This window comes from Oncorhynchus masou, chromosome 27, assembly GCF_036934945.1.
Source record: "Oncorhynchus masou masou isolate Uvic2021 chromosome 27, UVic_Omas_1.1, whole genome shotgun sequence".
Taxonomy (NCBI): domain Eukaryota; kingdom Metazoa; phylum Chordata; class Actinopteri; order Salmoniformes; family Salmonidae; genus Oncorhynchus; species Oncorhynchus masou.
This window is the reverse complement of record NC_088238.1, coordinates 24,744,529-24,758,127: the sequence shown is the minus strand read 5'-3', so window position 1 is coordinate 24,758,127 and position 13,599 is coordinate 24,744,529. Positions and strand designations below refer to the sequence as shown.

The following is a 13,599-nucleotide window of genomic DNA, read 5'->3' as shown; positions in this document are numbered from 1 at the left end:
TGGGGATGTTGGGCTTTGTTTAGGAATAATAAAACACGCCAAACCACCTCAAAGCCAGCTATATCAGTAGCAATGTTTATGTGAAAGTATAAGAATGTGATTCAGAAAGTCTCAACTCATCAGAAACAATGAGCAAATAAACCAACACTTTAGATGCATAGAAATGCACAGCTAATGCCCCTTACAGCTTGAGCAGCATTTTTTAGTCTTCAGCATTTTATACCCAGCATGCAAATCTGCAAAAACCAGTGGTGATTGACAGTTGGGATCCTTCCCCAGGCCCCTCCCAGGCCGACTCGACCAGCCTGGAGCAGGAGAAGTACATGCAGGCGATCATCAGCTCCATGCCCTCCTACTGTGAGCCCAGTGGCAGGAACACACTCGGCGGCTTCACCTCCACTCACATGAGCACCTCAGGTAGGACACACACACACCAGGGTTTCTGTTAGCCCACTAAAATGTGTCTTTTGGTCCAATTTTTTAAAATGAAAATTCAATAGAATTGACACCGGCCAATTGTCCCCAAGTAATAAAATAATCCCATTTCAAAATAATGCTTTTTAGCCTATTCATTGCTGGAAATACCAGTCGATGGAAATACATTTGACCGGTCTTTTGTTTAATTTGCATAATTTAGTGGAATTAAATTGGCTTGTGTGTATTTTTGTTAGTTGATATGATTCTTATTTATCACACACACTTTTGGGGGGGAAATCTGTAAAATAGTGCCAGTTGCTGCTGGTGTGAAATGCGCTTTTATAAGCCCAATCATTGCACAGCAATTCTAAATGCGATCGCATGTTAAAAACAGTCACTATTAAAAAAAGCTACTATATTTCTCAACTGGTAATTGAAGCATGATTCAAGTGTTTAGGCAACAGTAGGCATGATTCAGCAGGTCACACACCACTTTAGAATTTGAGCTGGAAATGGAATACATTGTGAAAACATGTATACTTAATTGTGTGAAACCTTTACGTCTTACCTTGCTTCAATGAAGCTGAGCCAAAATATGTTTCTATAAATGTGGAGGCATTTATTTTCTAAAGACTTCCATATGCCAATGAAACAAGTAGCCAAATGTTCTCTTTTTTTCCCAAACTGTTTTTCATTGTCCAGTAGCCAAAAACACAATCCTAATCATTTTATTTCATCCACTCTCTCATAAGCCGGAGTTTGTGACCCTTTGTTTGTGTTTATCTCCAGACTCGTCAGATAAGCTGAGGCAGCCTAAGATCGGAGCTCTGATGAAACAGGTGATGGGAGGCAAGGAGGACGTACCTGGAACCTTCAGCCGCGGAGGTGAGATTGTGGTTTTACTGTGTTTGTGTGGGTGTATGTTGTTGCGTTACTTGCATCAATTAGTTTGTAGAAACTTCCTTTGCAAGGAATGCCTTATATTTCTAGGTTTGGTTTGGGTTTGTATTGTGGCTCGCCCTACAATTACCTGCCAAGGAACATTCACTGGAACTAACCCAAAAGAGGAATGGTGGTTGTTACCTTAATAATAACCAATCTCCATAGTGTATCCATATTTGGGCCTGTGTGTATGTATAGCTGTGAAACCTTCTCCCCCTATGGTCTATGGTGTTGGTTAATGGGCATTATCTCTGTGTCATTTGACCTCAGCTCTGGGTCAAAGGGCGAGAGTCATCTCCCTTTCTCAGCCCAGAGTTTCAGGCAAGGCCAGAAACCCCCCTGGAGGTACAGTATGCACCGACCCCTGTTTTCCCAATCTAACCAATCAGGACTCTTTAACAGTTACGTCAGTCTGTCTGCGTTGGCTGGCGTCCCCGCCCGTCGGTCCCTCTTTCCCTGTGATGTCCTAGTGTGTGTCTCTCGCTCTCAGGACTAACTTTTTGTTGTCCAATCTCTTTGTTAGAGAGATTCTCTTCTTCTTTTTAGGCATCTGTTTGCATGCTTTTCTCGTGGGCTGTCGACTCTACACACACACTGCTGCAGATCGTCCTGTTTGTCCATGTTTCTGTTCTGTGTTTGATTACTACTCTGTGCTGTGAGTGGTCTGATGACTCATGTTTTACCAGCGCTGTTTGGTTTGGAGCATCATTTTTACATATAGCCTATTTAGCAACATAGATCAATCTTATTATAGTTGTTCAATTATTCATACCTTGGTACTTTTTTTCCCGCATGGCTTTCAGTTAGTCTAGTGGTATAGAGTACAATGAATGTATCTGCCACTGCATAAATGTGGCTTGTGTGTGTTAGTAATGGCAAACTTGGAGAGTGCACACTGTATGTGTGTGTGATAACCCTCTCTAAAACCTCTCCATGTGTGTGTGATAACCCCCTCTAAAACCTCTCACTTGTATATGTGTGCTCTAGGGAAGTGGGGCAGTATCCGGGGTAGTGGGCGTCTGAGTGCCTACAACCCAGAAGTGGGGAACAGGCTGTCCAGTAAGGAGTCTCCCCAGCCCAACGGGGGCCCCAGCGAGGCCCTGTTCCTCAGACAGCAGAGGGCCTACCTCTACATCATCGGAGACAAGACACAGCTCAAAGTAACTGCAAATACACAATACTACACTAGACTGTCTACTTATTTAATATTGATTGACTCACTATCCCAGAAGTCTTTGGAGGTCTTAGTGTCATTGAACCTTCAATCAATCAAATATATTTATAAAGTCCTTCTTATATCTCAAAGTGCTGTATAGAAACCCAACCTAAAACCCCAAACAGCAAGCAATGCAGGTGTAGAAGCACGGTGGCTAGGAAAAACTCCCTAGAAAGGCCAGAACCTAGGAAGAAACCTAGAGAGGAACCAGGCAATGGGGGGTGGCCAGTCCTCTTCTGGCTGTGCCGTGTGGAGATTATAACAGAACATGGCCAAGATGTTCAAATGTTCATAGATGACCAGCAGGGTCAAATAATAATAACACAGTGGTTGTCGAGGGTGCAACAGGTCAGCACCTCAGGAGTAAATGTCAGTTGGCTTTTGATAGCCGATCATTCAGAGTATCTCTACTGCGCCTGCTGTCTCTAGAGAGTTGAAAACAGCAGGTCTGGGACAGGTAGCACGTCCTGTGAACAGGACAGGATTCCATAGCTGCAGGCAGAACAGTTGTTACTGGAGCAGCAGCATGGCCAGGTGGACTGGTGACAACAAGGAGTCATCAGGTCAGGTAGTCCTGAGGCATGGTCCTAGGGCTCAGGTCTGAGGGAGAGAGGTAGGGAGAGAGAGAACTTAAATTCACACAGGACACTGGATAAGACAGGAGAAATACTCCAGATATAACAGACTGGCCCTAGCCCCCTGACACATAAATACTGGAGACTGAGACAGGAGGGGTCAGGAGACACTGTGGCCCCATCCGACGATACCCCCAGACAGGGCCAAACAGGAAGGATATAACCCCACCCACTTTGCCAAAGCACAGCCCCCACACCACTAGAGGGATATCTTCAACCACCAACTTACCATCCTGAGACGAGGCTGAGTATAGCCCACAAAGATCTCTGCCACGGCACAACCCAGGAGGGGGCGCCAACCCGGACAGAAAGATCATGTCAGTGACGCATGGAAGAGCACCAGTAAGCCAGTGACTCAGCCCCTGTAATAGGGTTAGAGGCAGAGAATCCCAGTGGAGAAAGGGGAACCGGCCAGGCAGAGACAACAAGGGCAGTTCGTTGCTCCAGAACCTTTACGTTCACCTTCACACTCCTGGGCCAGACTACACTCAATCATAGGACCTACTGAAGAGATGAGTCTTCAATAAAGACTTAAAGGTTGAGACTGAGTCTGTGTCTCTCACATGGGTAGGCAGACCATTCAATAAAAATTGAGCTCTATAAGAGAAAGCTCTGCCTCCAGCTGTTTGCTTAGAAATTCTAGGGACAGTAAGGAGGCCTGCGTCTTGTGACCGTAGCGTACGTGTAGGTATGTACGGCAGGACCAAATTGGAAAGATGGGTTGGAGCAAGCCCATGTAATGCTTTGTAGGTTAGCAGTAAACCTTGAAATCATCCCTTGCCTTAACAGGAAGCCAGTGTAGAGAGGCTAGCACTGATACATTTTTTTGGTTTTAGTCAAGATTCTAACAGCCGTGTTTAGCACTAACTGAAGTTTTATTTAGTGCTTTATCCGGGTAGCCGGAAAGTAGAGCATTGCAGTTGTCTAACCTAGAAGTGACAAAAGCATGGATACATTTTTCTGCATCATTTTTGGACAGAAAGTTTCTGAGCTTTGCAATGTTACTTAGATGGAAAAAAGCTATCCTTGAAACAGTCTTGATATGTTAGTCAAAAGAGAGATCAGGGTCCAGAGTAAAGCCGAGGTCCTTCCACAGAAGATCTCTTTGTTTACTTGGGACATAGAACAAGCATCTCTGTTTTGTCCGAGTTTTTAAAAGTAGGACTTTTGCAGCCATCCACTTCCTTATGTCTGAAACACAGTCTTCCAGGGAGGGAAATTTTGGAGCTTCACCGTGTTTCATCGAAATGTACAGCTGTGTGTCATCCGCATAGCAGTGAAAGTTAACATTATGTTTCCGACATCACCAAGAGGTAAAATATATAGTGAAAACAATAGTGGTCCTAAAACGGAACCTTGAGGAACACCGAAAATTACAGTTGATTTGTCAGAGGACAAACCATCCACAGAGACCAATAAGATCTAAACCAGGCCAGAACTTGTCCGTTTAGACCAATTTGGGTTTCCAATCTCTCCAAAAGAATGTGGTGATCGATGGTATCAAAAGCAACACTAAGGTCTAGTAGCACGAGGACAGATGCAGAGCCTCGGTCTGACGCCATTAAAAAGGTCATTTACCACCTTCACAAGTGCAGTCTCAGTGCTATGATGGGGTCTAAAACCAGACTGAAGCATTTCATATACATTGCTTCCCTTCATGACAAACCTTGACCCCTGTTTGTCCCATGTCATCAGGGTGGGAAGCAGGACTCGTTCCAGCAGTGGGAGGTGGTGCCCATCGAGGTGTGTGATGTGCGTCAGGTGAAGAACAGCTTTAAGAAGCTGATTAAAGCCTGTGTTCCCAGCTCAGCCACCTCTGAACCCAGCATGACCTTCCACCGCTGCCTGGAAGAGTCCGAATGGATGTGCCTGGTAATGCTCTCATTCATACAGTGTGTGTATGTTTGTTTGCGTGTGCAGCTGTAAAAGTGTATGTATTGTGCAATAGAGAGACCTATGGATGCATTTTCTTTTTGTATGTTTATCCTGACTCTGCCTGCATAAGGTAATGTGTGTATGATTTAAGTGTGCTAATCATGACGTGTGTGTGTGTGTCCAGCTCCACAGAGTTCTGCAGGTGTCTGTCCTGGTGGTAGAGTTGTTAGACACGGGCTCGTCAGTCATGGTCAGCTTGGAGGACGGCTGGGACGTCACTACTCAGGTATAACACACGTACTCACTAAACATACTCACAATGCAAACACACCTCTCACAGCTAATGTAGGTCAACTTGTACATACGTGTGATATATCGTCTCTGCCTGTGCTACCGATCTGTCTCCTCACTCCGCTACCGATCTGTCTCCTCACTCCGCTGTTTAGGTAACCTATAAATTAGGATCATCCTGTCTATCTGACTGTCACACCGATTCTTGGTCTCTCTCTAGGTGGTGTCTCTGGTCCAGCTTCTGTCAGACCCGTACTACCGGACCTTCGATGGCTTCCGCCTGCTGGTGGAGAAGGAGTGGCTGTCGTTTGGCCACAGGTTCAGTCATCGCGGTGCCCAGACCCTGGCCAGCCAGAGCAGCGGCTTCACACCTGTGTTCCTGCAGTTTCTCGACTGCGTGCACCAGGTATGTACGTGTGGGGGTGGGTTTTATGAGTGCAGGTGTGACATTAAAGTGTGTGTGTGTTTGTCTAACTGGGTGTTTAATATGTCAGCTACTTTACCCATATCATCTGGATTCTGCTATTTATCTGTATAGGTGTGCATCTGTGTGTCTGAGTAAACATGTGCATGTGTTTACCTGAGTGTGACAGTGAATTTCTTTTTTTCCCCGGCCAGTGATGTGGACTCGCATGTGTGATGCGTCTCTGGCAGAGGGTTTCAATAGTCCTGTCTGTATTTATGATCCCAGCTTCACAATGGCTTGCTCTATTTTAACCCCCTGTTACACAGGGACATACACTGTGTGTACAAAACATTAGGAACTCCTTCCTAATATTGAGTTGCTTGTCGGTTTGCACTCAGAACAGCATCAATTTAACAGGTGACACTAATAAGGGATCGTAGCTTTCACCTGGTCAGTCATGGAAAGGGCAGGTGTTCCTAATATTTTGTACACTCAGTGTTATATGGGTGGTCGTTCCCACAATTAGTGCCTTTTGCGTCCCTTTGATATTTTAAGTAGAAATTGTACACAAATATTGAATTTTAAAATCCTATTATATTAAATGAAGTGCCCTTGAATATCGACCAAATGGAAAAATCAATACATTTTGTGCGTCCTCTGACTTGTAGGAAGCTTTTTACCCACTCAATCCCAATATCATTGTAAAACACTAGTTACTTTTGTTGTTTTGATAGTCATTTCTGAAGACGATTAATTTGAAGGTCAACCCTGCTACGTGAACGCTCTTTTTAGTATGGTGGGAATCAGGCCCTTGAAATTGAGCTCAGGTGCATCCTGTTTTCATTGATCATCCTTGAGATGTTTCTACAACTTGATTTGAGTCCACCTGTGGTCAATTCAATTGATTGGACATAATTTGGAAAGGCACACACCTGTGTATATAAGGTCCCACAGTTGACCGTGCATGTCAGAGCAAAAACCAAGCCATGAGGTCGAAGGAATTGTCCGTGGAGCTCAGAGACAGGATTGTGTCGAGGCACAGATCTGTGGAAGGGTACCAAAACATTTCTGCAGCATTGAAGATCCCCAAGAACACAGTGGCCTCCATCATTCTTAAATGGAAGAAGTTTGGAACCACCAAGACTCTTCCTAGAGCTGGCCTCCTGGCCAAACTGAGCATTAGAGAAGGGCCTTGGTCAGGGAGGTGACCAAGAAACCGATGTTCACTCTGACAGAGCTCCAGAGTTCCTCTGTGGAGATGGGAGAATCTTCCAGAAGGACAACCATCTCTGCAGCACTCCACAGGCCTTTATGGTAGAGTGGCCAAATGGAAGGCACCTAGAGGACTTTCAGACCATGAGAAGCAAGATCCTCTGGTCTGATGAATCCAAGATTGAACTCTTTGGCCTGAATGCCAAGCGTCACGTCTGGAGGAAACCTGGCACCATCCCCTCGGTGTTGCTGCCACCCATGCTGTGGGGACGTTTTTCAGCAGCAGGGAAAGGAAGACTAGTCAGGATCGAGGGAAAGATGAACGGCGCAAGTACAGAGAGATCCTTGATAAAAACCTGCTCCAGAGCGCTCAGGACCTCAGAGTGGGGCCAAGGTTCACATTCCAACAGGACAACAACCCTAAGCAGATAGCCAAGACAATGCAGGAGTGGCTTCGGGACAGGCCTCAATGTCCTTGAGTGGCCCAGCCAGAGCTCGGACTTGAACCCAATCGAACATCTCTGGAGAGACCTGAAAATAGCTGTGCAGTGATTCTCCCCGTCCAACCTGACAGCTTGAGAGGATCTGCAGAGAAGTATGGAAGAAACTCCCCAAATACAGGTGTGCCAAGCTTGTAGTGCCATACCCAAGAAGACTCAAGCCTGTAATCGCAGCCAACGGTGCTTAAACAAAGTACTGAGTAAAGGGACTGAATACTTAAGTAAATGTGGTATTTCAGTTTTTTTATTTTTCATACATTTGCAAAAATTTCTTAACCTGTTTTTACTTTGTAGTTATAGGGTATTGTGTGTAGATTGAGAAATTATTTAATCAATTTTAGAAGAAGGCTGTAAAAAAATCTGGGAAAAGTCCAGGGGTAGGAATACTTTCCAAATGCATCCTACCTGAGTTCTTCGCGGAAGAGTTCTGAAATCTGCCACACCCCGATTTAATCAGCTTTTGTCTTTTCGGAGGAGAGAAGTATATACACGTTTAAAAACAGTATGCTACTTCTATCTATAAAATGTCTTGCACAACTAGCTGTTGTTTGTTATATCACGTAATTCGCCGATGACATGTGAGTGGAGAGGAGAGTCTTAATTTCAATTTCTCCTCGCAGTTTCTCCTCGATGACCTTTGACCTTTTTCTAAAGGAGGCGAGAGAGGACGCAGGAGCTGCGCAAATCCAATTGAGGAAGGGCCAGTGAATGTTTGATCAAGAAGTTGAGCAGTAAACACAGGAAGGGCAACTGACGTGTTACCTTAAATCCTGTCCCCCTTCAGATCCACCTGCAGTTCCCCATGGAGTTTGAGTTCAGTCAGTACTACCTGAAGTTCCTGGCCTACCACTACGTGTCCAACCGCTTCAGAACCTTCCTACTCGATTCGGACTACGAACGCATCGAGCTCGGTGAGCCTTTTGTCCGTTCTACGCATAAGGGCAGGAGTTTAACTTATCAGATGGCCTCCAGATTCAGGTTACATGGTTAGGAGAAACTCCAGACCCCATAGATACAATCTGAATTCTTAAAGTAGGTTATTTCAGTACACGTTTGGGTATTTGAGTGTGACTTATATGCCAGGTGAGTGATTGGGTTCAGTGAGTTGATGAATCTTCTGTCTGTGTTAAGGGGTTCTGTACGAGGAGAAGGGGGAGAGGAAGAACCCGCAGGTGTGTAAATCAGTGTGGGATTACATTGACCGGCTCAACAAGAAAACACCCATCTTCTTCAACTACATGTTCTCACCGGAGGATGAGGAGGTGAGTGAGCCTGGAACACAACTGGGTTACATTAGACTGCCCCCTGGTGGGGAAGTTTACTGAAAATCCAAGTGGCTATCAAACATTTTTAATCAAGTGGAGGTTTGGTTTTACGATCTTAGACTTGACCTAAGATTTACTAGCCGATCTTGAAGTTAGAATTATTACTTTTAATTACATGCACATTTTGTGGTAACAAAAATAAATCCATGTGGTCCCCAGGTGCTGCGACCGTACAGCTTCATCTCCAACCTGAAGGTGTGGGACTTCTACACAGAGGAGACGCTGTCTGAGGGCCCGTCTTACGACTGGGAGCTGGTGCAGAGGGGCCGGCAGGAGAGGCTGGCTGAGGAGGTGCCTGACAAACCAGACACCACCACCCCCAAATCCCAGCGACACATCGTCTGGCCCTGCTACGACAGCCGCAGCCGAGTGGTACCCGACGCCATCACCAAACTGCTGCAAGTTAGTGGAGATTACTTACACATTACGTACCATCAGTATACTGCTGTATACTGTATAACCCTAACTTGTTGTATAAATTCTCATACATGAATCTGACTTGCTCTGTGTATTCTGTCCTAGGACCTGCAGAGCCTGGAGGCTGAGTTGGGGCTGCCACCAGAGAAATGGAAGGACACTTGGGACAAGATCAAGGCCAACCAACGGGTCGAGGCCAAGCTGGAGAACAGGGTGAGAAACGCTGGACAACCAGAAGCTAACCTAGGATTTCACTAGCTATTAGGATGTCATCCTTCTGACAATTGAACTTAGACACTTACTTTAGACTTTTTGAAAATAACTTCTTGTAGATTTATAGTAATGTGTTCTACTGACCTCTTGTGGAAACTATTTGTGTTTTATTGAATAGATTAGCCCTCCCTAATGTAATCAGAGGGTATCCCCCTGTATTTTCTTGCTCTTCCTCTGTTCTCTCACTCCTTCAGCCGTCGTTCAACAGCTCCTTGCTGATGTCGTCCAACCTGAGTCACCAGCGGCGGTCTCAGGGGGTGTACCTTCCGGAGAGTGGGGTGGGCTCCTCCATTAACCTGGCCATGGACCGTGAGACCAGCACCACCTCCACCCCTGTGGCCGGGCGCCCCAGCACCAGCACCCTATACAGCCAGTTTCAGAGCACGGAGAGTGAGAACAGGTCTGTACCCCCCCCCTTATCGCTGCCCCAGCAACACATTACCCCTCGGTGTGTTACGAAAGTGGCTGACTGGGTTTCCTCTACCTTTGACTCCCAGGAGTTTTGAGGGCATCCTGTTTAAGAAAGGTGCGTTGCTGAAGCCATGGAAACCCCGCTGGTTTGTGCTGGACAAGACCAAACATCAGGTAAGAGGAGGGAGGTGGACCATGATACTGATGGTGATTGTTACTGTGGTGGTGGTGATGATAATGATCTCTCTCTCTAGCTGAGATACTATGAGACCAGGCAGGACAAGGAGTGTAAGGGGGTGATTGAGCTGGCGGAGGTGGAGTCCGTCATTCCAGGCACACCCACCATGGGAGCGCCCAAAAACATAGAGGAGAAAGCCTTCTTTGATGTGAGTTACCAGAGCCCTCAGGGTGATGTTTTTTATGACATGTAATAATCAGTGAATGCGTTTGCTAAATGACTAAAATGTAAATCTACGAGGTAACTTAAGAATGGTCACAGTCTTAAACTCTCTCATTCTCTTTCTACGGCAGCTCAAGACGACCAAAAGAGTGTATAACTTCTGTGCGCAGGACAGCCCCAACGCACAGCTGTGGATGGACAGTATTCAGAGCTGCCTCTCTGATGCCTAGAGAGATGCACGGCTCCACCATAACAGGAACCAATGAGCAGTGCTGAGGCACCTGATGGACATCTCTGCTGGCCAATCACAGGAGTTCCTCTCCAAAAGGAGGAATTGAGACAGATGGGGGAGGGTCCTTTCCACAGTTGAGCGCCGTTCAGTGTCGAACTGATGTCACGTTTCAGTGTTGTTATAAAAATGAAAATTAAGTAAAGTCCCTGAATAACCACTCGCTTTTGTCTCACCGTGTTGCTGGCTGCAGCCTGTCACCTTGGTAGTACAACCACTATTTGCGCTGGATGTCTATGCAAAATGGAGCTAAAAGAAACAAAGCATGATGTAGTTTGTTGTGTGAGCTTGAAGATGGACAGTTTCTCACCAGACTAATCTAACTGGTGCCTCCAGCATGCATATGTAGCCAGACCCACCCATCCCAACACTCCAGGGAGGAAGTACATTATCCAGCCATGCAGAGGATCCTGCCTGTAGTCAATGAAAACTGGAAGTGAATTGGTGTTTCCTTTAACAAAAGAACACAAAATCGGCCCCAACTAATACAGGACAGTCGTCATGGTCACCTGCTAGCTGACGTTGAAGCCTCCCCTGTCACTGCCTGATGTAGCTGAGTCTTACCCGTGAGGAATTGGACACTCACAGATCCACTCTCTAAGATGTCTCTTATTCCCTAGACACACCACCAAGGGAGCCCTCTCAACGGTTTATGAAGGATTTCTATTTTTGGGTCACTCAAAATTGCATCAGATATCAGTCCTCCTAGTTATCACCCCCAGAGCAGTTGATGGTGATATGCTGTTATTAGCCCTCGTGATCAAACCAGGAGAATGGCAGTCAGAGATTCTAAATCCGCCGGTTAGGGAGTCTGTCTGTCTGCAGAACAATATTAGTGTTTACACAAGAAGCTAAAGTTCTTCCTCTATTTATCAAAAACAAATAACCACTATTACAGTTCAGAATGTTAAGGGATGCTGAAGGAACATGTTTTTGTGAAGATGAATTTATGCACAAAATGATAAAACAAAGTTCAAAGGTGATGGGAGGAGATTATGGGATGGATGACTAGTCTGTTTACATGACACAGTGCTGAGACTGGATCTGACTAACATTACACGTCCCCCCTCCCCCTCTGTTTCTATGGTCAGGTTTAATGTTGGACAACTGGTATTAGTTATACAAGTGCCAGTGGATTTTAACATGTGACAAGTATTAGACAGTTGGATTGGAATATGCTCTAAACAAGTAAAAACAACCAATTTGTTAATGTAATACAGTTCTTGACCAGAGGGGGGCGTTAGTGGTCAAGGCACTTAGACTAATACGTTCACATTTCCAACAATAATTACAGCCAATTAATAGCATTGAAAGTCTCAAAAGCATGTGTCTGAGCATAAGATATCACTCGGTGCACCTTACTCAGCCTTTGTGTGGTGGTCTGTGAGTCACAGCTTGGCTTCTGAACAACTGCATCTACGTGAACAGTAATACTTCAGCGAGTCCCGACTTTCTCGCCGCTGCTCTTCTGTCTAAACCAGTGTTTTTAGCTAGAGGCTGGTACATTCTATTCTTAATCCTGTACATAGGAGTCAATGTCTGTTAGAGCCTTGTAGAGAGAATGTTTAGCTGGAATTTGTGAGATTGCAATTAAGTCACTTGTTAGTTTTTTTACGCTACAGAGCAGTATCGGTTAGCCCTCATTTTGAGCCCCCAAGTTACGAAAACGGACACATACTCCTCGTTTAACACACACATTGCTGTGTAAAATATGGTTATACTGCTGTTTTGTTGAACATAAAATTTGAATTGTAGATTTGTGTCTAATAACTCCTTTTGTATATACTACTCAGATTTGTATGTAACGTTTATGGTAGTAATTTATTTAACTTTGTCTCCTCGGTAAGAAAAGTTCCTCAATTACCACTTTTTAAAATTAGGGATCCAATGTGCCATTTGTTTTTCTGTGTTAACGTGACTAATGCTACTACTTTTTGGAAAATGTGTTGTGGAAGTAAATCCTAATTGTCTTTTTTTACATTGTCCTTCCCCAATATCAATCCCTAAGCAGAGTGGAAATGGTGTGTTTGTATGAGCAAGAACTAGCCTCCCTAGTTAAGGTGGATTTTCTGGAATGGAGTTATGGAATCTCGTTTAGCTGCACAGGTGGGGTGTTTTTAAAATGTCACACCCACCCCAACACACACTTAAAACCCAGCTCACCCAATTTACTGCAGTCTACTCATCTCTCCTGATTTGGGTAGATTATATCCACAACGTTAATCAGTACAATATAACCTTATTTATTTATTTTTTTTCTCTCTAAATAGGAATTTCCTTCTGAGCTGGGTCTGTCAATCATGTAATATATTTTTTAGAATTAAAACACTGTGGGTTTAAACATCACTGTTATGGTGTAGGTTTGTCCTTTTTTTCTCTCCAAGATTAAGGATCAGTTAACATTTGCTTTGGGTGTTAATATCTCTCAGTTATGAAGCTCTCAATTTTAGCACTACATGAGTGCACCAGCCAGGTAAAACCAACCTCATTCCCTGGTTATGAGAGCACCAGTCTGAAGAATAGAGGGTTATGATCAATCCTGTATCTATGCATGTGCGGATGGTTGTGTCCAGAGGGGCCCCACCCTGTTGGGAGTAGTTAGTGGTATGGGCATGGATCACCATAATGAACTCTTTATATAGCCTTCCTAAAGCCACTGTTAGACTTGGCAGGAGAAACATATCAGACTCGCCAAGTTAGAACATGCACTTTTTGAAGAAAATGCTGTCAGGTCAGAATCTACTCATTTCCCTGTTCAACCCTAAACTTAACCAAGGCAAGAACTGTCAGCAACATACTATTAATGAAAGAGTGTGAGGAAAGCTGATGCTATGACAATTAACCTGTTAATACAAAGCATAATCATTTGTTCTACACTCACACTTCATATTTAAATTGAAACAAGTTGGTATTTTGATTCACCTCCATTCTGGCCACAGTCCCAAAAGGGGGGGGGGGGGGGGGGACTAAAATGCATCCTCTGCCTGAAG

General features: G+C 44.8%; 1 protein-coding gene across 14 annotated transcripts in view; it reads left to right on the top strand.

Moving 5' to 3' along the window:
• The window catches only part of LOC135515871 (myotubularin-related protein 5-like), an 82,601-nt gene extending 69,646 nt beyond the window's left edge, over positions 1-12,955 (top strand). For 13 of the 14 annotated variants that reach the window (XM_064939680.1, XM_064939683.1, XM_064939682.1 and 10 more), the window contains 15 exons: positions 280-417; positions 1,207-1,302; positions 1,630-1,704; positions 2,347-2,519; positions 4,906-5,082; positions 5,270-5,371; positions 5,597-5,782; positions 8,279-8,405; positions 8,626-8,756; positions 8,979-9,221; positions 9,342-9,449; positions 9,704-9,909; positions 10,007-10,094; positions 10,175-10,306; positions 10,452-12,955. In XM_064939680.1, coding sequence (XP_064795752.1) covers positions 280-417; positions 1,207-1,302; positions 1,630-1,704; positions 2,347-2,519; positions 4,906-5,082; positions 5,270-5,371; positions 5,597-5,782; positions 8,279-8,405; positions 8,626-8,756; positions 8,979-9,221; positions 9,342-9,449; positions 9,704-9,909; positions 10,007-10,094; positions 10,175-10,306; positions 10,452-10,550 — 2,081 coding nt within the window. In that variant the 3' untranslated portion in view covers positions 10,551-12,955. The remainder of the gene's footprint in view (positions 1-279; positions 418-1,206; positions 1,303-1,629; positions 1,705-2,346; positions 2,520-4,905; positions 5,083-5,269; positions 5,372-5,596; positions 5,783-8,278; positions 8,406-8,625; positions 8,757-8,978; positions 9,222-9,341; positions 9,450-9,703; positions 9,910-10,006; positions 10,095-10,174; positions 10,307-10,451) is intronic. The other variant, XM_064939677.1, reaches the window with a different exon arrangement.
• The last annotated feature ends 644 nt before the right edge of the window (positions 12,956-13,599 follow it).